The following is a 22058-nucleotide window of genomic DNA, read 5'->3' as shown; positions in this document are numbered from 1 at the left end:
GTGGACGCAAGTCATCAACTGCTTTTCCCCAGAGCTTGCTCTTTTGGATAAGTGCTGCACGAACAAGCACCAACCCTCTGCCTGAGCCTCCAGTCCCGTTGGCCAGATTCTGAACCTGGCTCGGGTTGGAGCAGATGCACACGCCGCGGGGAGTCTCATTTGCAAGACCTGAATGTTCCCTTGCTGTTTCAACGCTTGCCGCAGGGCCGGGGAAGGAGGATTTGTCAGAAATCGTGAACTGTGACAGCCAAGTGTTCTCCTGCAAAGACTAGGCCCCCCAGGAGCAGCGAATCATGACTTGCACAGTGCTTAATGATTCACGGGAAAACAAGTTTCTCTTCTGCCTTGCTTGCACTTTTGCAGTCAGCTCCCGCAGCTGCAGGCAGCACTGGGCGACATCCTGCCAGGCTCTAGTATTTGGGCGCTGAGGGGGATTGGGACACTAGCAGCACTGCCCCCAGAGGCTAGGGGTGAGGGCCACAGGGAGGCTCCAGAATGGTCCCTCGCTCATCCCCAAGGATAAGGTGGGTCCTGATAAACACCCTTTCCGTCCAGATAGCAGAAAGGCCAAGTTCAAACACAGGGTGTTCAGCTTGGGGTAGATCTGGGAAGCAAGCCGAGAGATCCGGTCAGCCGCCCCCGCCCGCCTCGCTGCACAGCACAGCACAGAGGAGCCAGCTAACCTTGGAGCCAGAGCCGGTTACTGCGCCTGCGTGCTCCGGACCGCCCCCAAGCTGCTTTCCGAGGCCAATCTCCAGTGGGCCCCTGTCGCTTAGCAACGTGTGAGTCACAATCGAAGTTCCCTGGGCGCCCGTTTCCTGGCAGGGCTTAGTCCCTGGTTATCCTTGACGCTCCTCGCTGCCTCGCGTCAGGTCTTAGGAACCGATGGAGGGAAAGGATGATAAGCAGCAGTAAGTGCAGGGGGTTGGTTTTCTAGTTCTCCTTCCAAAACAATATTTTCCTCCTGGAGAGAAGGTTGAGTGAGAACTGAGGGGTGGGTCCTCAGACTATCAGGATTTTTCCTCTTCCGATACCCTACTTCCCTGTCATTTCTAGTAGTTGAGCACTTCAGAGATACTTTTTAAAACTGTTTTTTGGGCACTGTTTACTGGACTCCTACTGTATTCAGATCTGTTACAGGTCTTGTCTAGCCTAAAATTCTTGGTCATCTTGAATCGCTCACTCACACACCACATCTGATTTGTTAGCAAATTCTGTAGGCTTTACCTTTTATTTTAACCAGAATTCACCACAGTTAATGCCTTACACTATGGTCCCCGTCCTGGTCCAAGTACTAGCGTCTCTTACCTGCATACTACAATAGCCTTGCTGCTTGCTCTCCTTGTTTCTCTGCAGCTTCTCATCACAGCATTCCGAGTGGTCTTTTTACAACATAAGTTAGATCACTCCTCTCCATTGGCCACTGCAGAGTAAAAGCTAAGGCTCTGACATGGTTAGGGGCCTACGCACCACGCCCCTTTTCCCTGACTTGGCCTTAGCTGCTACTTGCACTCTGACTCCACTCTGCACCAGCACACGGGCCGCCTTGCTGTCAGAGACTGTCAGGGTGTGGTCCCAGACCAGTACCAACCGGGAACCTCCTAGACATGCACCTCCTGCAAGCTCCCCAGCACAGATGTACCGAATCAGAAACTGAGAGCAGGGTACAATAATCTGGGTTTGGTCATGGCCTCCAGGTGATTCTGATGTACCCTCAATTTTAAGAACGATTGAATCAAGCTCGTTGTGATGTGGAGCCAGTAGTAACTGCCTCCAAATCCTATATTTTTGTCACTCCATCAGGGGTTCTTACGTATGTAAGAATCACCTGGAGAGCTGGCTAAAACAGTTTCCTGGGAACCTGCCCCAGAGATTATGTTTTAGTAGGTTGGGATGGGACCTATGAATTATATTTCTAACAAGCTAACAGTTGATGCCAATGTTGCTACTGTAAGGACCACGCTTTGAGAGGCACCATTCTGAGGACAGGTGCACTTCTGCTGCGGAGCTTTGGCCATTATAGTTCACTCTGCTGCAGTTCTCTGCTCCAGTACCCACCTATCATTTTCAATTGTCACTGTATCTGAAGTACCACCTGCCTCCCACAGTCGTGCACACCTTTTCCCCCATTCCCTGCCTCGTCGCCATCCTCAGCACTTGACACCTAACAGGATGCAGGCACACCTCAGTTCATTCTGCTCCACTTTACTGCATTCCACAGATGCTGCACTCCTTACAAATTGAGGGCAAGACCTTCCACCAGCAAAAAGATTACATTATCTTCATTGAGATGCTTGTTTTATCGTGATACTTGCTTTATTGCGATGCTCTGGAATCAAACAGGCACCATCTCCGAGGACTGCCTGCACATGTTTTACTTATTATTTCTTATCTGCCTTCCCCACTAGAATGTAAGCTCTGTGAATGTGAATGCAGGAATTTTGGTTTGGTCACTCCTCTATCTTCAGTGCCTCAAAACTCATACCTCAATAAATATTTGTTGAAGGAATGAGTTATTCAATGTTATTCATACATCTCTTGCAATAGGTATCATTGTCCTTGTTCTGCAACTGAGGAAACCAAGGCTCAGAGGGTAAATGGCAGGGCTGCGATTCCAGCCCAGGTCTGATGTACTTCCAGCCCATTAGTGTTTTCACTGTCTTTTCTTTCCAGTAAAATATTACTATAGAATCATATTTCCCATTTATGTATAGTTATATGCCATGAGTACTTAATTGACGAATGCTTATGAATGCAAGCAGATAGCCACAGTCCTTTCCTCCAACGACCCGATTCCAATCCAAGTGTATTGCTAGGTTATAACTATGAGAAGCATTTGAAAAAAACTAATGTCAGAAAAACAGTGATGAATCAATCACAATCTTTAAATAAATAGTAAAGGTAATATCTCTGGAAAGGTAATAGAAAACGCCTTAGAAGTTCTTTACACTTTACCAGTAATCCATTTTTCAAATCCTTTACAGAGCAATTTTTGTTGGGATGCAGGGAGCTAAGCTCCAGGGGAACTGAAAGTCATCTGTGTGTGCTTTAGAGTAAAGGCTGAGAGTGTACAGCTAAAACAAAGCCAGAGTACAACCAATTCCGGGAGATTCACTAGTGATAGTAAATATTATAATGGCTCTGGATATAAATACATAATGTCCGGATGGCAGGTACCTAATGATGAATGAAACATGATCTTTGCCATATGGAACTTACTGATTAGTGCTTACCAAAAACAAGTAAACAAAAAGTAGGTACATAAATGATTAATTGTGGTGTTATGAAAGAAATGAAGAAAATACTAAAATGGAGACTACGTGGGGTCAGAAAGGGGAAACCCAAGAAAGGCACCTGAGATGACTTTTAAGCGGCAATGTCAATGTTAGTGAGCCGGCTGTGCAGGGCACTGGGAACGGCCAGTCCAGGCAGAGGGCAGGTGGTACGTGCAAATGCCTGAGGGGACAGAGACTGGTGCTGAAAGAAGCGGCGGGGGTGGCTGGAAGAGTGAGGGGAGAGAGGCCTGAGCACAACTGAAGACGTTAGCTGGAGAAGGGTCACACTGTGATGAGAAGGCAGGATTTCCCTTCCTAAAAAATGCAATGGGAAGCCATTTAAGGCTTCTAATTGAAAAAGGACTTGATGAAGGAGATGGAGCTGTCTTTGGTTTGAAGTAAGGTAGGGGCCATGTATAATGCTAAACAGAAGCATTCACTTTCCCTATAAATTTGGACTCATATTCACTTACCTTCCATGGGCCAGGGCTTTGATTTTAAAATCTTCTATGTAAAAGTATCCTAATTCATATATTTCATTCTTACCTTTACTTTTCAAGTATATGACATTTAAAATACTCCCATTTACAATGTCTATTACTCCTTATTTAAAAGGAGAAAATTCCATACACTATGTATGTCTAAGCATTTCTTTAACATTTGAAAGAATTCAGTAACTTTCATTTTCTTATATAGTGTCATTGCCAGAAGCAAAAAGTGATAAGAAATTGAATCATTCTGTTGTGTGCACGGTGGTCTTTTCTTGATAAATAGTAGTGGTCATTTGGTAGCTTTTATAAGTTTGCCAGGTGGGCTTTTAAAATTAAATAGTTGTCCTCTTCCAGATAGTGGAATCGACTAGGTAACTAACTTTTAAAAATGAGTTCAGATTATGTGACGGCCACACAAAGAAATAGTGCAAACATGATTTGTAAGCATGATCCATTCACTACTTCTTTACTCCAAGCAAGTGAGAGCCTGTGCCCTGGCAGCCTGTCCTGAGTAGTCAGCAACACAAATCCTTTTATCTCAGATGACTCAGAGCAGGAAGGTACCCTGTGCAGTGGTCTCTCAGGACTGAAATGCTGATTGGGGATAATTTACTATTTAATTCTGTTTTTCAGACCACATATAATAGAAGATGCTGGTGTAGTATATGTGACTGGAAAAAAACAAGAATTCAAACATGAAAAAGAACCTGCAACAAGTGCACCACAATCAAAACCATGTGTCAGGAGAGGACGAGTATATTATGCTAAATTCATTGACACAAATGCAAGAACATACAATGATCCAGTTCCCTACATCGAGCCCCAAAAAGGGTCTGAAAATCAGGTCAGACAGATGTTCATTATATACAAATAGAGATTTAGATTCAGAAGCTGTTTTGGTTAAAGGATGTGACATATCTCAGACTAATAATTTTTATAATCCACTAGTTAAAAGCAGTAACCTAGAACTATTCTCAGATATAATTTTTACATACAAGTATATACACACACATACGCACATACATGTAATTACATATATTCCATAATATTTTATATATATATTCCATATTCATTCTATAAAAATGATTATTTGGATTCCTTCCATATATATATATATATATATATATATATATATAGCCACCATAGTATGCTTGAAGGTTACTGAAGAAATCTATTGTATTTTTGACATATTCTAACATAAAAATTTTCCATGATACTTAGTAATTCAGATACTTTCTATAAAATGATAGCTACCATTTATTGAGAGTATGTGAAGTGTTAGGAATGAGCTAAATGTTTTATATAAGTTATATTTTTGAATCTGCACAATAATTTCTAGGAGGTATTATTGGAAATACTTTACAGATGATAACATACTCCAAAACAGTAAATTAACATGTCTGAGATTACATAGTGAACAAATGTCATAGTCCTGTCTCCAACCCAGGACTGTTGCTTTAGCCAAACTGCACTTTTATTCACTATTATACTAAATATATTCCATTATCTTCTTTTTCTCAAAGTCAGTTTTGTTGAGGTATAATTTATTGTATTAGTTTCCTATTACAGCTGTTACAAATTACCACAAACTTAAACACTAGCTTAAAGCAACACAAATTTATTCTCTTGCAGTCCTGGAGCTCGGAAAAATCAGTCTCATTGGCTGTTGGCAGAGCTGGTTCCTTCTGGGGACTCTAAGGGAGAATCTGTTTCCAGCTTCTAGAGGCCTCCCGCATTCCCTGGCTCCTAACCCTTTCCTGGCCTGAGCCAGCAGCAAAGCATCCTCACATCTCTCTCCCTGCCTCTCCTGGCAAACCTTTTCTAAGGCCCCTTGTGACTACATTAGACCCACCCAGATAATGAGATAATCTCCCCTTCTCAAGATCCTTAATTCAATCGGCCCCCAGAGGTTCCTTTTGTCAGGTCAGGTTGGGTATCCTTTTAAGTTAGGTGTAGCTGAGATTTAACATTTAAATGGAGATTGCTTTTAGAGGGTTCTCTTTACAATAATAACATCAACTGTTCTTGTCAAGTAGTAAACCTTTATACTAGGGCAGTTTTAAGACTATTTTATTTCATCAAAATTAATTTGGGATTTAAAAGAAATTGATAGACTATGCCTACATTGGGGAAATAAATCTATACAGAAAAGAAGCTGATTTAAGAATCAAAATAGGAAAAAATAAGTAAATGAACAAAAGTGTTAGGAGCTGCTGCCAGTAAGACTGGGTGACAGAGCAGCCGTAGAATCTTTACTAGTGCTGAAAGCTAAATGAGTCAGAGACCCTTAAGAGATTGTATGGGTATCTCTGAAGTGCAGTAAGAGGGCAGGTAAGAGGCTGACAGTAGACAGAAATGAAGTTACAAAGAAAGACTGAAGATGCCTCTGGGTTAAAAGCATGTTTGACTCGGGTATGGAGTGAAGAGAATGTTCATATTTAGAAAGTAAAACGACAATAGGCCCTTAAATGTACTCACTTCCAAGTATCTGTGGAGTAATAAAGTGTTCATTTCACATACTCGTAAACTTTGTTCTTTTATTGTAGATGGTAGATTTCTTTTTAAAAGTTACCTTGAGTTTTAGAAAAAGTAACTGATTTATGGTAATGCTGGTTTTAAAATAAGTGTAATGAAACTGAAGTTGCCTAAATATTTAAATCGACATATTTGGTATCTTAAGGTATTTTGCTAAGATAATATCTTTAGAACACCAGATTGGTTGATTTTATTTATTTACAAGATTTTTAAATAAAATAATCAATTACACAGTTCTACCTAGGGACATAAAATTGGGGGTGTTAGAAGGCATAAAAAGGTGTTTTTAGCTCAATCACTTCCAATGAAAATGAGTTTAGTTATCTTTTAGTTATCAATATTTAAAATGCCAATTTAAATATTGGCATCTTAAGAGATCACACTATTTTCCAAAGTGGTTTTTTCCCCCCAGAAATATACTTTTCAGAGCAGTAGGCCTTGCTTATGTGCTCAAAAAATAAAATTTAAAAGTCACATAATGTTTTCAAAAAGTTATGTTTTTATCTACCCTTCCGAGAGCTTCACAATTCACATTAGTATATAAAGGTTCTGAGAAATGCTGATAAGCTTGCTTAATTTTCCTTATCTCAATTTTTCCCAAATTTATTTAATTATAGAAACCTCTTTTATGTAGCACCTATTAATATGCTGCAGAACTAATGTTCCACAGAACACAATTTAGGAATAACTTATTGGGGATATTACAAATTGCTTACAAAGAGGTAGTTTTCAGCACTCCTTCTGGTACCCACAGCACACTAGAGATGAACTTAGGTAGAATGTAACTCTAGTCCATGTGACAGCACTTCAATTTTTAAAGCCACTAAGCTCGACTAGTCAAATGTGATTGCCTCTGTGTAAGGTGTTCTTGAAAGTCCATACTTCCAGTCAAGATAGCAGCACAGGTAAATGCAGTTCTCGAGTCCTCCCATAACCACATTAAAACTACAAGTAAACTATAGAAAAACCATCATTTAGAACCATCCGAAATCTAGCTGAGCAGAAGTCTCACAACTAAGGATATAAAGAAGGAGCCACATGACTGGTGGAAAGGGCTGAGATGCAGAACAGGTTGGTCCTATACCCGTGTATGGTGGATAAAAATCAGAAGGGATATCTTGGCTGCAGAGGTCCCCCATGTGGAGCAAGGGGTCCCAACCTCACACCAAGTTACCTGCCCCAGGGTTGTTTGCAGTGTTAGGAAGAGACATCCTCGTAACTTGTTGTTGTTGAAACAAGCAGAGATTGTGGCTGGGTGAGGAGGGCTCTGGAGTTCCAGGCAGTTCCTCTTTAAAGAGCCTGCACCCACACTTACTCAGACTCACTACCTCTGAGCTCTAATGCTGGGCCAGCATCTTAAAAGGCACCAGGGACATACAGGGAGAAACTGAATTCTCTGGCCTCAGGATAAGGGGTAGAAGGGCAACTTTCTCCCAGACAGAAGTGCTGGTAGAGGCCATTGTTCCATTTCTGAGCCCTTCTCCCTCAGAGCGGGAAGGCAGAAGCCATATCTGAGTCTCCACCAACCTATCACTATTCACTCACCCTTGTGGTTCTGAGGCCACGTTCCACCCAACTTGTGGGCCCACCCACACTATTTCCAGTGGCTTTTCCATAAGAATGGCCTGTTTTGGTTCATTCTTCAGACTTTTCTAAGATCTCTCAAACAAGCAGCATCTGGCTTCATACCTCTCTCTAAGTGGCCCCAGGCCCAGAACTAGCAGCAGCTGGCCTTGGGCTTCCTTTGCAGCTTGGCCTCTCCTGGGTACCTCCCAGTCCTGCACAAGTAGCAGCCATCTGCACATTGCTTTGTAGCTCATGCCAGCTGGCCCAGGGCAGAATACAGGTAACAGCTGACTTTAGCCTGCACCTCCTGGGAGGCCCCAAAGCCAAAGCACCCAGTGGACAGCTTCAGACCATGTCACAGTGCCACCCAACCATAAGCAACACACTCAGGGGACAGATTCAGTGAGCACCAGAGCCCCACTGAAGTAAGTACTGCTCTGTGGGGTGGTCCCCTGCATAGCTTATCCTCCACAGTGGTCACAGCCAGTCCTTGTAGCCTATCAGCCTGGGGGAAGTCCCTCATATTGATGTGCTAACATAATCAAGGCTCAACTACAACAGGATGGTGTACATAGCCCACATGAGAGACAGGGGCACACCTGGAGTGTCCAGCTCAGGTGAATGGGGAGGCTGTGCCACTGGACCCTATGGGACACCTACTACATTAAGCCATTCTATAAAGACTGGGAGACATACCAGCTCTACTTAATATACAGAAACAAAAACAAGGAGGCTACCAAAATGAGGAGACAAAGAAACATGTCCAAATGAAAGAACAGGACAAAAGTCCAGAAAAAGAACTAAACAAATGGAGACAAGCAGAGTGCAAAACACTGGTTATAAAAATGCTCAAAGGACTTAGTGAGGACCTCAACAGCATAAAAAAAGATCCAGTCAGAAATGAAAGATACACTAAATGAGATATAGAATAATTTACATGGAATCAACAGCAGAGTAGATGAAGCCAAGAATATAAGGAAGCAAAAAACACACAGTCAGAATGGCATAAAGAAAAAGGAATTCTTAAAAATGAGGATGGTGTAAAAAGTCTCTCAGACAACTTCAAGCATACCAACATTAGCATCATGGAGGCACTAGAAGGAAAAGAGAAAGAGCAAGGAAATGAAAACCTATTTGAAAAATAATGACAGAAAACTTCCCTAACCTGGTGAGGGAAACAGACAGACATGTCCAGGATGTGCAGAGTCCCAAATAAGATAAACCCAAAGAGGCCCACTCCAAGACATGTCATAATTGAAATGCACAAGGTTAAAGACAAAGAATCTTAAAAGCATCAAGAGAAAATAACTTACCTACAAGGAAGCTCCCATAAGACTATAAACTGATTTCCTAAAAGAAACTTTGCACACCAGAAAGGATTTTGGCAAGAAATATTCAAAGTAATGAAAACCAAGGACCCACAACCAAAATTACTCTACCCAGCAAAGCTATTGTTTAGAAAGAAGTATAAAAAGCTTCCCAGTCAAGAAAAAGCTAAAGTAGTTTATCACCACCAAACCAATATTATATGAAATGTTAAAGAGTCTTATTTAAGAAGAAACAAAGATAAACATATGAACAATATAATGGCAATAAATACATAGTTATCAACAATTGAATCTAAAAACAAAGTAAACAAATAAGCAGAACAGAAACAGACTCATAGATACAGAGAACACTTTGACACTTGCCAGATGGGAGGGGATGGCTATAGGGATGGGCGCAAAAGGTGAAGGGATTAAGAACTACAAATTGGTTGTTACAGGATAGTCATAGGGACATAGAGTACAACATAGGGAATATAGTCAATAATATTCTAATACCTATGTGTGGTGTCAGATGGGTACAAGATTTATCAGGATGATCACTTAGTAAGTTATATGTGCAATCACTGGGGTGTATACCTGAAACTAATATAATATTGTATGTCAACTGTAATTGAACACTAGAAAGTGATTTTTAAAAAGTCCTCATTTTCCTAGGAACCCCCCAAGTGTGATTTTAAGTCCCACATCTCACCACCACCAGCAGCCATCTTGGCCCAGCCCTTGGCTCACTGTGGCTCTGCTGTGGGGCTCAGCTTACCACCTCTTGCTCCTTTCAACTGGTTTCTCCAGGATGTCTCACTTAATTTTACTACTTATCTCCTGAGGATTCTCCCTTAATTTCCCAAAGAATGGAAAATAAACAATGTTTACTAGCGCATGTCTGAAGGCTTAGAGATAACACAAATATAACATAGAGACCGCTCCACAGTGGATTCCAAATTTGACTAACAGGTTCATAGTGCCATGGTTGTTAGGCCTTCCAGGGGCCAGGGTTAATGGGAGCCTCATCATGAGGAACCTCCTGGCATCACCCTACCATGGAACCTCAAAGACTGTCATCCTGGGGCAAGAAAGGAGACAGGTTTTGGGCTGGAAGTGGGGAGGACTTCCTTCTATCTTTGGGTCCAAAGTCTTTTGTGTTTGGTTGCTTTAAAGATTGTATTTATTTCTATTTATTTTTAAAAAAACATTTTATTTAGATAGAGTGGAAGGGAAGGAGAAAGAGAGGGAGGGAAACATCAATGTGGGAGAGAAACATCAATGGTTGCCTCTCACGTGCCCCCACCTGGGGACCTGTCCTGCAACCCAGGCATGTGCCCTGACCAGGAATTAAACTGCAACCTTTGGTTAGTAGCCTCGTGCTCAATCCACTGAGCCACATCAGCCAGGGCTGGGTTCAAAGTTTTGAATTGGGAACAACTATCCTTTTTAGACAAAATCCCCTCTACCATCTGCCACTGTGGTCTGACCCCTAAAGCCTAGACAAATGGTAGACAGAGCAATAAGTTTTTAGTCTTTCTTTTTAGAACGAGGTGAAGGGGAAAAAGAGCCTCCACCTATATCTTTAATCTTATAATCTCTTATAAGCAAATGCTTGGACCAAAAAGGCAAGCACGTGTGCAGGGCTGCAAACATTCTGCAAATATTGTCTCACTCTTCCAGGAACAAACCATACTTTTCAGCGACAGGGCACCCTATTCAGAAATAGAAATGATAAAAACATGTTCTGAACTATAGGATTTCATCCTGCTGAAATGAAAATCCATTCAATTTACAGCACTAACCAGGCATTTGCACCAACTATGGGGTCTTAAAGTCATCAATGACACTTTAGGAAAAAATGTTCATTATTTCTTCTGTGCAACTAAAGAGATCATTTTGGTAAAATTCTAAATTCAAAAGAATTCTTGAAAGCTGAATCAGTATCTACTTTGAAGATAGTTTTTGCATTACACTCCTGTTTGAGGAAAGAGAAATTAATTGATGTCTGCCAGGCAGTTCCTAGCAGTTCACTTATCCAGACTAATTTTTTCCCAGTTATTAGGTATTAGCCAAAAAGGTTTCTAATCAACAAAAGAAGATGATAGAAAGTACAAGTCCTTAAAACTTTATCACAGGAGATCTTTCTGAGGATACTCACTTGGTGCCCTTTTATTTATTTTTATTTTAATTTTTTAAAATTTTTAATGTTTTTTTTAATTGTTCAAGTACAGTTTTCTGCCTTTTCCCCCACCTGCCCTTTTATTTTTACTTTTGAAATAATTTAAGTAAGTGTGTGCTCATCTGACTTTGCATTCCAGAGCAGATTTGATACAGCAGTGTGGTGTGGAAATTAGAGGCATGCATGGGTGGGTAGGGTTTGCACTGTGGCAGTTTTCCTGCCTGCTGGTGATATACCTCCGGGAAGTTACTTAATCTGCCAGCAGTTTCCTCATCTGTCAAGTGGGTGCACCTACCTGGGAGAATTGTGGTGAGCGTGAGTGCAGGCCAATGCATCCTAGACCTCTGGGTATAATGAGCATTGTCACAATCATGGGGCTGCAAGAACCAGGCACGCTGACAATAGTAAAACCCGGCTATTTTCCACCAGACAGTGGGAAGACACCATCTGTCCAGTACTGTGCTCTAGGATCCCTAGGATCTACATCAAGTAGTTTTATTTATTGTAACTCACCTTTTAACCCATTCTGAAAAAAGAGGCAGCTGGTCTCTCCTATTCTCCAAAATTCTCTGCTTCCTGAATTTCTTTGATCTCTGCAAATTTATCCGTTACTTCTGGTTACAATGTGTCATTGTCCCAACAGCTGGCACTCATTTAAAGTTGCAAAGTGAGGTCTAACTCTCTCTTCATCTGTGCGTGTTCATCCCATCTTTCTCAGTGTGAGGAGAATTTCCCTTCCTAAAGAACCTACAGTTAAGCAGCTCTGACTCTAAGCTCTGATGAATGTACTTCTCCAAATTTTTAGCCTTTCATTGATTTCTTGCTCCAACAGAATCCCTCCTTCAACCCAAAAACCCTGTGGGTTGCAACAGGCATTGTAAAATAAAATAGAAGGCAAAAGTAATGAAACAAAATAGAAAAATAGCTAACTGCACTGCATGTAGTACGAATTAAGTACTGTTTTTGTGATACTGTTTGAGTTCTATGTATGTGTATGCCTTGTGTGCTCTTGCGTAACAATACAAAATGTATTTCACAGTGCAGGTCATGGACTGCAACCTTGGAAAACCACCATTTTGGACAATAATACATTATCATATTGCCATAGTGAAAAATATGGAACATAATTTTTATATTAAATCTTGTTTAATATATACATATGTGTACATATATAATAAAATTGTGTAAAACAGAAATATAACTATTTTATTGATTTTTATAACTCCATTTGTTAATAGAAGGTAGTTTAAGAATTTAGCATCTGTATTTTAACTAAAAATATATATATTTCATTTTCAGATGTCTTTAAAAATATGTGAAAATATGTTCCTAGATTTTATAACTTTGTTTTAGAATATCCGTGACTTGTTGAATCAAATTATAGAACATTCAAAGACATCAAACAGCACATAGAAATGTCCTACAGTATCCAATTTTGTGTTTCCTTTTCTTTCCACACAGGGTGACTGGTGGTCATATGATAAAGGACTAGAACATCACTTCCAACCACCTTATGATACTAAGAGCACCCAGAGGACTGACTTCCAAAAACCAGCATGTCCATTGGTTTTGCCAGTCAAACACAGCAAGTTGCAAAAGCCTTCTTGTGGAATAGGTAAGGTTAGCCATGGTAAAACTTCGTCTCTATTATCTCAGGTTACTCCTGTCACTTAAGATATGTTAGCCCTGCTAGCGGCTCCTGAAAAATTTTCTTCTTTACAGGAGTTGACACTATGCAAGTGCAGCTCTTGACAAGTTTGTTCTTCATCCTGGGGCACAGCTTATCTCCAAACATATTTAATATAATAAAACTGTACTGATCATTAAATACCACCCTCCATGTCAGAGACTTAGTACCATTCTGTTCTTTATGGCCACCTAATTTTAAAAATTGTAACTATTAAAACAGTAGGCAATACTCTAAGGCAGTATTTCTCAAAGTGCATTCAGAGGGGCACTAGCTCTTTTTTATGTCTATAGATGCTCGAAAAAACAGAGGAAGTGGTCAGGTAACTTTTGCAAAAACTGAATTTATACAGCTAAATGGATACACACACACATATATTTGACTACAAAGCTCTTAAAACCCTTATTCTAAGCATAAACATAATGAATTTCCAAGAAGAGGAGTAAAGAATGCTGTGTTTCCCACTTCACCATTTTTCAGGGTATCATCTCACATGTCTGATATCCCACAAAACATAATGTAGGACATACTCAAACTGTTACACACACTATTAAAACATTTTCAAATACAAAATTTGTTTTGCTTGACCACGCTATTATAATAAACTGTTGTTCACATGTATTCAAGTTGTATCTGTTTCTTAACACATGTCCTAGTCATTTCTGTTTCTGGATTAGGATTTAGCAAGTCTTAAAGAAGTGCAGGATTAAGTAAAAACAAAAAAGTATTTCTGAGTACCCACTCTGGTCCCCACCCCATACAAAATTTCATAAGCCAAACTTCAAATCTTCTAAACACGACAGTAGACAACAAAGAATTACTTTTAGAGGTCAACAGCCCCTCACTTAATTTTAGCCTCCTGGCCTCTGTGATGCGGCCTGTCTAGTTAAGCATACAAAAGGCAGCTAGTTGAAGGTCAGGACGAATGGTCATATTCAGTACGAGGACCACCTTAATGGTGGTGTTTAAGGGAGAGGGCTAACTGTCAGGTAACCTGTAACAATGGCCTCTGGTTTAGAAAGGTAATAATGGGTAATAATGTTTCCTCTTCTGATTTAGGTTGTAAACAGAATACAAATACAGTACTACCTCCATACTCATTGTTAATTCATTCTGAAACTGCTTGCAAGTGCCAAACCGATGAGTTCGGAACAATGAAGCATTTGCTCTTGCTGGGCAGTGGGGTGACTCACAAGTTCTAGCAAGTGCAGTGAGTCCCAAGCAAGTGCTGCGTGCTGAAACATTTTTTTTTCTCATCAAAATGCGAAGGGTAGAGTTTGACGAATTCTGAGGCCAACGAGTACGGAGGTACGACTCTGTCTGAATCCCTGGCCTCCCAAGACCCTGTGGAATGATAACAAATCAATTGACCCATAAAAATAAAGAGAATGTAAGGAAGAATCTTCTGGAATGTGAAAATAATGAAAGCCTGTTAATGAATAGAAGAGAGCAAAGAAGCAATAGCCTAGAATATATAGAAGGAGATGCAGTAAACATGAGCCAATCTGCCTCAGAAAACCCCAGAGTAGCTTTAGGCGCAATCAACAGGCATAACAGAAGGGAAAGGGGGTGGGGAAGATCAGAGGGTTACTTGAATATCACAGAGCATAAAAGAATGACAAAAAGCTAGAAAATATGAGATGGCAAAAGCAAAATGGAGACTCATTCTGGAAGATTTGACTTCTCCAGAGCTCCAGGAATAAAAAGAGTAAAAATTGAAGGTTAGACAATTATCAATATCATAATAGGGGAGCCCAACCCTGGAAATGGGGGAGGGTGGGAAAGTGCCAGGCCAGCGAACGCATGCCTATGTTTCAGCAGCAACCAGGACAATGCATACCCTACTCCACAGAAAAGAAGCACAAAGGGCTGACTCTTGGAGCTAGGGAGGTGATTGGGTGGGAGCAACGTCCCCTCCCGACTACTTCCGCTTCAAGGAGGATAATGGAGTCTTTAAAAGCAAGTGCACAGAAAACACAAGCCTCTGTACTCCCCTTCCCTATCTGGCTGATGGATGGCTAGGGGCTCAGGCTCCTGAACTGGTGGGACTGTAAGGAGCAGCATTGTCTGGTAGCACTCCCCACGCCCCTCCCCAAGTGCTGCAGGACCTGCCATAGCAGGAGCACTGAAGGCGCTAGGCTGGTAAGAGGGGAGGTGAGGAGGCTTGGTCCAGAATGCACTAGGAGGCAGCGCAGCTGGGCCGCAAGCCCCGTGGTCCTCCTCTGTGCCGGGAACCTACAGAAGCCATCAGTAGTGGCCACCCATCCACCACCTGCATGCTTTTCCTTGGGGATCCCGTCAGCAGTGGCCACCCTCTTGCCTGCGGTATGGGCCTGTCAGCAGCTGGCCCTGTGCCCCTCCCTGCAGATCAGTGGCTCACTGTCAGGAAGGCATGAAGGCAGTGCCCCTGTACTGCCCACGCAATCCTCTAGCCAGGATCCAAACAATGGCAGCTTCCTCCATTGCTGCCGCTCAGCCTGCTCCTCCTGCCCAGGCAGGGCCTTGGACCCACCACACTAATGTGTGGGATTAGCAACAGCAGGAGGAAAAGGAAAGCGTCCTGCTGGTAGAGGGCCTGGGCCTGGGTGCACAGACTCCGAAGGACAAAAAGGATGGTACTTTGGATGGGAGGAGAGGTTCCTGGTGCAACTTTGAACTGAGCTGGCAGAGGGTGGCAGGGTAATTTTCTTTGGGGCCTTTTAAAGGAAATGGGCTTTGAGGCAGAAACCTGCCATTATTTCAAGCTGTATATACTTTAAATAAAAGATTCCTTTTCCTTTCCACCAGACTCTATCTCCAGAGTTTTTCCCTATGGGTGGTGAGTGGTAGGACCCCACTGGCTGTTCTGGAATAGCACAAGGGTGTCTCGTAACAATACAATACATTCATTGAGAATATACTATTTGTGGGGAATTTTATAGAGCTTTCTAAATATTGACTCATTCAATTCTGACACAAACCCTATGGCTTAGTATAGTAATACAATTGATACTCTCATTTTTCAGATAAAAAGCAAGCACAGAATTTAAGTAACTTGCCCAAAGATACACAGCCAAAAATTGGTATTTGAAGTCAGTCTGACCCCAATACCTGTAATAACCAGTGCTCTACACAGCTTCTAGAATAATAATAAGTAAGAAAGTTACCCAATATAAAAGAGAGGCAAGAAAGGATTCATGGACATAGACAAACAGTGTGGTGATTGGGGGGGAGGGGTGGAGTGTAAGGGGGATAAATGGTAGTGGAAAAATACAATTTAAAAAAAATAAAAGAGGCATTAAAAGGGTCTACTGAGTGCTTCAAAGTATGAAGGAGAAAAAAAATACCCAGATATCACAATGAAATAACAAAATAACAATTATCAAGAGAAGATGTCATAAAGAGAAAGAAAAATAAGTCACCATCTAAGGAATAAGAATCAGTATAAAGTCAAGCAGCACTGAGTCTAGATCACAATGTAGTTGACATCCTCAATGTTCTCAGGGGAAATAATTTTTTCACCTAGCAAAGAGGATTTATTTGACATAGACACTAAATTCTTTTTTTCAAGTGGCATGGGGCATTAGACACTGAGAAAGAATTGTAGTCCTGGAACAATATTTGGACCATAAGTGAACAAAATTCAATTACATTGTAAATGCTGTTTAGCAGGTGTCAACTTTTAGCCTCAATCTATAAACACTATAGAAAATTTGAATATGGTTACAGAACATAATTATGTTATCAGCCTTGACAAGAAAGTGGATACACAGGTGACAAGATGAGAAGTAGAAGACAAGGGTGCTAATATTACTTAACATGTGCACTCGAGATACTATCCAAAGCAGATGAAATAGGGAATACAATAGTAAGGGTAAAGTCCAAGGAACTAGTATAAGAACCAATTTTTGCTCCAGCCCTGGCCTCTTCACTAAACTTCAAGACTATATATCCACCTACCTACTTAACATCTCTTTTTGGATATCTAATCTTTTCAAATTTAGCATGGATGGAACAGAAAATCTCGTTTCCCCCATCCAAACCTTCCTCCACTAGCCTTCCCTATCTCAATAAATACCACTTCTATTCCTTCAGATGCTCAAGTTTTGATCTAGAAGGCATTCTAGAACTCTTATGCTCCATATCAATCCATCAGCAATTTTTTCATATTTTATTGATCAGTTGTCCCATTTTCCCCCTTCACTCCCCTCCACCCTGCACACCCCCTCCCACCCACATTCCCCACCTTTAGTTCATGTCCATGTGTCATAAGTTCTTTAGCTTCTACATTTCCCATACTACTCTTACCCTCCCCCTATTTTCTACCTACCATCTATGTTACTTATTCTCTACCTTTCCTCCCTCTCTCCTCCTCCCACTCCCCTGTTGCTAACCCTCCATGTGATCTCCATTTCTGTGGTTCTGTTCTTGTTCTAGCTGTTTGCTTGGTTTGTTTTTGTTTTTGTTTTTGGTGTGGTTGTTAATAATTGTGAGTTTGCTGTCTTTTTACTGTACATGTTTTATATCTTCTTTTTCTTAGATAAATCCCTTTAACACTTCACATAAGGGCTTAGTGATGATGAACTCCTTTAACTTGACCTTATCTGGGAAGCACTTATCTGCCCTTCCATTCCAAATGAAAGCTTTGCTGGATAGAGCAATCTTGGATGTAGGTCCTTGCCTTTCATGGCTTGGAATACTTCTTTCCAGCCCCTTCTTGCCTGTAAGGTTTCTTTTGAGAAATCAGCTGACAATCTCATGGGAACTCCTTTGTAAGTAATTGTCTCCTCTCTTGCTGCTTTTAAGATTCTCTCCTTATCTTTAATCTTGGGTAATGTAATTATGATGTGCCTTTGTGTGTTCCTCCTTGGGTCCAACCTCTTTGGGACTCTGAGCTTTCTGGACTTCCTGGAAGTCTATTTCCTTTGCTAGAATGGGGAAGTTCTCCTTTATTATTTGTTCAAATAAGTTTTCCACTTGTTGCTCTTTCTCTTCTCCTTCTGCTATCCCTATAATTCAGATGTTGGAACATTTAAAGAGGTCCTGGAGGTTCCTAAGCCTCCCATTTTTTTTGAATTCTTGTTTCTTCATTATTTTCTGTTTGTTTCTTTCTTTCTTCTGATCCACTCCATTGATTTGAGTCCCAGTTTCCTTCCCATCACTATTGGTTCCCTATACATTTTTCTTCACTTCACTTAGTGTGGCCTTCATTTTTTCATCTAATTTGTGGCCAATTTCAACCAATTCTGTGAGCATCCTGATCACCAGTGCTTTAAACTGTGTATCTGATAGGTTAGCTATCTCTTCGTTGCTTAGTTGTATTTTTTCTGGAGCTTTGATCTGTTCTTCTGTTTGGGCCATTTTCTTTTTGCCTTGATGTGCCTGTTACATAGTGAGGGGCAGAGCCTTAGGTATTCACCCGGGTGGGGCAACCCAAGTCACTGGGTTGTGACGCTGTGTGTGGGGGAGGGGTCCAAGAGGGAATAATGGCATTTGCTCGGCTCTTCGTCGGATTTCAGTCACTTCCGCTGCTTCCTCCAAGCAAATTGGGCCCTTCTGGTGCTGATTCCCATGTGAGTGGGCTTGTGCACGTTCTAGGACTTTGTGGGTCTCTCCAGTGAGCTCTCCTGTGAGGCTGGGAGTTTCTCCAGGCACCTCAACACCCACAGGTGTTTTTGGTCAGTGGTTTGAGGCTTTATTTCCCTCAGCTGGGACCCTGGGTCTGTCTCGCTCCCCAGTTTTGCCTGGTTTATCTGCATGAGAGTGTGGGACTGCCAGGTCCGCCAACCACCTTGTGCGCTGCACCCCTCCACAGTCTGCCACCTCGCTGGGTCCGCCAGCCGCCGCTTTGCCATGTGTCCCCCTCTGCCTGGCTGCAGACTCCGCTCCTCCTACCAGTCTGGATGAGTGTGTCTTTAACTCCTTGGTTGTCAGACTTCCATACAGTTCAGTTTTCTGTCAGTTCTGGTTGTTTTTTTTTTTTTGTTTTTAAATTGTTGTCCTTCTTTTGGTTGTGCGAGGAGGTGCAGTATGTCTACCTACACCTCCATCTTGGCCGGAAGTCAAATCAGCAAATCTTGACACCTCAGTTTTCAAAATATATCCCAAATCTTACCAATGTAGTGCAGCCACTGCTCTCCTGCTTCCATCCTTTCTCCTCTGTAATTTGTTTTGCACACCATCGTCAGGATCTTTTAAACACGTAGGTGATACCATGGTCCTCCTTTAGATCTTCCAGTTACTTCTCACTGTTATGAGAAATAAAGTGCCTACTACCATGCTTAGTACATAGTAGACAACAATGGTAGCTATTACTATTAATTATTCCATTGTACTAAATTAAGTATTGAGTTAGAATCTAGCTTTGGGAACCTCGTGTAGGCATCTTCTTTACTCCCTCCACTTGACTTCTCTCCTATCCTCCTTTCTTCTCCCTCCTCCTGGCCCTCTCCTTCTGTCTCTGTCTGTTCTTTTATTGGTATTTCTTATTGCCTAGATCACTCCTGTATCCCAGGTCCTAGCACAATACCCAGACTCAACCAACATTTATTGATTAATTTAATAACAATTACATATTGTCCAACAGATTATTTTAAAGTCATAATGTAATTTAACTTACAAGCACACCAATATAGGCCTGCAATTTATTCATATTTTAGATTGTATTTGTACATTAGATGAAAGTGATTTGAAAAGAATATTTTATGTAATTTTTGAAATATGTGTATAAACTAGTCTATAAATGCCAGATTATGCATGTGGACATAGAAAATGTGTATATAAACGTGCACTAATGTCAATTAAAAGTCATCTCATAGTTATCCTGCTCCATCAGCCCACTTAATTACGCCTGGTCCTTGGCATTTCAGCAATGTCATCTTGTGCTGACAGTGAAAGTGCCCTTTATGCCTTATACCACCACACAGTTTCCTGGCTGCCGTCCACAGCCAGTCCAACAAATGACTATGGTCCATCATATCTGAGTCCCTGTAAGAATAAGTATTCACTTTGGGTCTTATAATACAACTTTATACATGGGACAGGCTGATCTAGTTTGTGAGGGAGGTACTTCATATTTCAATGAAACTTTGGCTGTTTATCAACTACTTGATATTTTAACATTCTTTCGAATTTCAAATTCAGGTACAGTGGCAAAAATAATTTTCTAAATAAGGTGTTAGTTTGTGTTGCTTTTTCTGCACCAAGGGGTAACATAACATTTACTTGCTGTAGTTATTTTCAAGTTTTTGATTTCTTTCACTATATTTTGATATCCACCTGTACTATTATTTTTACATTAATAATCTTTTTATGTAAGATCAAAATAATATTATTTAGAGAAATGGGCTTTATAACAGACAAATATTACTCATATTTCTTAAGTAGACACAAACAAAATGTTAAGAAAATTTCTCAGAGTAAAGGCTAAGTTTCCTCCAAGGCAAACAGTTAGTTGTCTATTTAAATAAATCTTGGCTTTTCTAATAAACTATAGATGGCTAAATGCCAACTTGTTTGTTGTATCCTTATTTAGAAAAATTCCCATTTTAATTTGATCAAGTTTCTAAGAAACAGTGGGTTACAAACATTCTTCATAGACTTTGCCTTATTTTTTGTAAGTCTCAACTAACAAAGCTTCTTTTAAGTAATTAGTTTGGGTCCAATTTGAATTCTTAGGTAGAGTAACCACTAAGGACTTGAATATCTTCTTTGATTTTTTTTAAAATCTTGATTTTTTAATTTATTTTATTGTTGTTCAAGTACAGTTGTCTCCATTTTCCCACCATCACCTACCACCCTCCATCTTCCTCCCCTTTGGCTTTTCTGTGGGTCCTTCATATGTGCTCCTTGACGACCCTTCCCCTTCTTTTCCCCGTTATCTTCCTCCCCGGTCCCCTCTGGTTACTGTCAGTTTGTTCTTAATTTCAATGTCTCTGGTTCTATTTTGCTTGCTTGTTTGTTTTGTTGATTAGGTTCCACTTATAGGTGAGATCATATGGTATTTGTCTTTCACCACCTGGCTTACTTCACTTAGCATAATGATCTCCAGTTCTATCCATGCTGTCGAAAAGGGTAAGAGCTCCTTCTTTCTTTCTGCTGTGTAGTATTCCATCATGTAGACATACCACAGGTTTTTGATCTACTCATTTACTGATGGGCACCTAGGTTGCTTCCAGCATTTGGCTTTTGTAAATTGTGCTGCTATAAACATTGGAGTGCATAGGTTCTTTTGGATTGGTATTTCAGGGTTTTTAGGGTATAGTCCCAGCAGTGGAATTGCTGGGTCAAAAGGCAGTTCCATTTTTAATTTTCTGAGGAAATTCCATACTGTTTTCCACAATGGCTGCACCAGTCTGCATTCCTCCCAACAGTGCACTAGGGTTCCCTTTTCTCCACAACCTTACCACCACTTGTTGTTTGTTGATTTGTTTATGATAGCCATTCTGACAGGTGTGAAGTGGTATGTCACTGTGGTTTTAATTTGCATGTCTCCAATGGGTAGTGATGCTGAGCATCCTTTCATATGTTTCTGGGCCCTTTGTATATCCTCCTTGGAGAAGCGTCTGTTCAGATCCTTTGCCCACTTTTTAATTGGATTGTTTGTCTTCTTGGTGTCAAGTCATGTGAGTTCTTTATATAATTGGGAGATCAAACCCTTGTCTGAGGTATCATTTGCAAATATGTTTTCCCATATGGTTGGTTCCCTTTTCATTTTGCTGATGTTTTCTTTGGCTGTGTATAAGCTTTTTATTTTGGTGAAGTCCCATTTGTTATTTTTCCTTTATGTCCCTTGCTCTAGGGGACACATCAGTGAAAATATTGCTGCATGAGACATCTGAGGTTTTCCTGCTTGTGTTCTCCTCTAGGACTTCTATGGTGTCACAACTTATATTTAAGTCTTTCATTTGTGTATGGTATAAGTTGGTGGTCAAGTTTCATTTTTTGCATGTAGCTGTCCAGATCTCCTAACAGCATTTGTTGAAGAGGATATTTTTACTCCATTTTATGCTTCTGTCCCCTTTGTCAAATATTAAT

General features: G+C 40.9%; 1 protein-coding gene across 1 annotated transcript in view; it reads left to right on the top strand.

Moving 5' to 3' along the window:
* Positions 1–792: 792 nt before the first annotated feature.
* The window catches only part of CUNH2orf73 (chromosome unknown C2orf73 homolog), a 30925-nt gene continuing 9659 nt past the window's right edge, over positions 793–22058 (top strand). Inside the window, exons 1-3 of the mRNA XM_045827187.1 lie at positions 793–911; positions 4400–4610; positions 12818–12971. Of these exons, the coding sequence (XP_045683143.1) occupies positions 886–911; positions 4400–4610; positions 12818–12971 (391 nt within the window). The 5' untranslated portion in view covers positions 793–885. The remainder of the gene's footprint in view (positions 912–4399; positions 4611–12817; positions 12972–22058) is intronic.

This window comes from Phyllostomus hastatus, unplaced genomic scaffold (genome assembly GCF_019186645.2).
Source record: "Phyllostomus hastatus isolate PE091 unplaced genomic scaffold, TTU_PhHast_1.1 phas_scaffold_78, whole genome shotgun sequence".
In the NCBI taxonomy this organism is placed as follows: Eukaryota; Metazoa; Chordata; class Mammalia; order Chiroptera; family Phyllostomidae; genus Phyllostomus; species Phyllostomus hastatus.
This window is presented reverse-complemented; position numbering and strand designations above follow the sequence as displayed.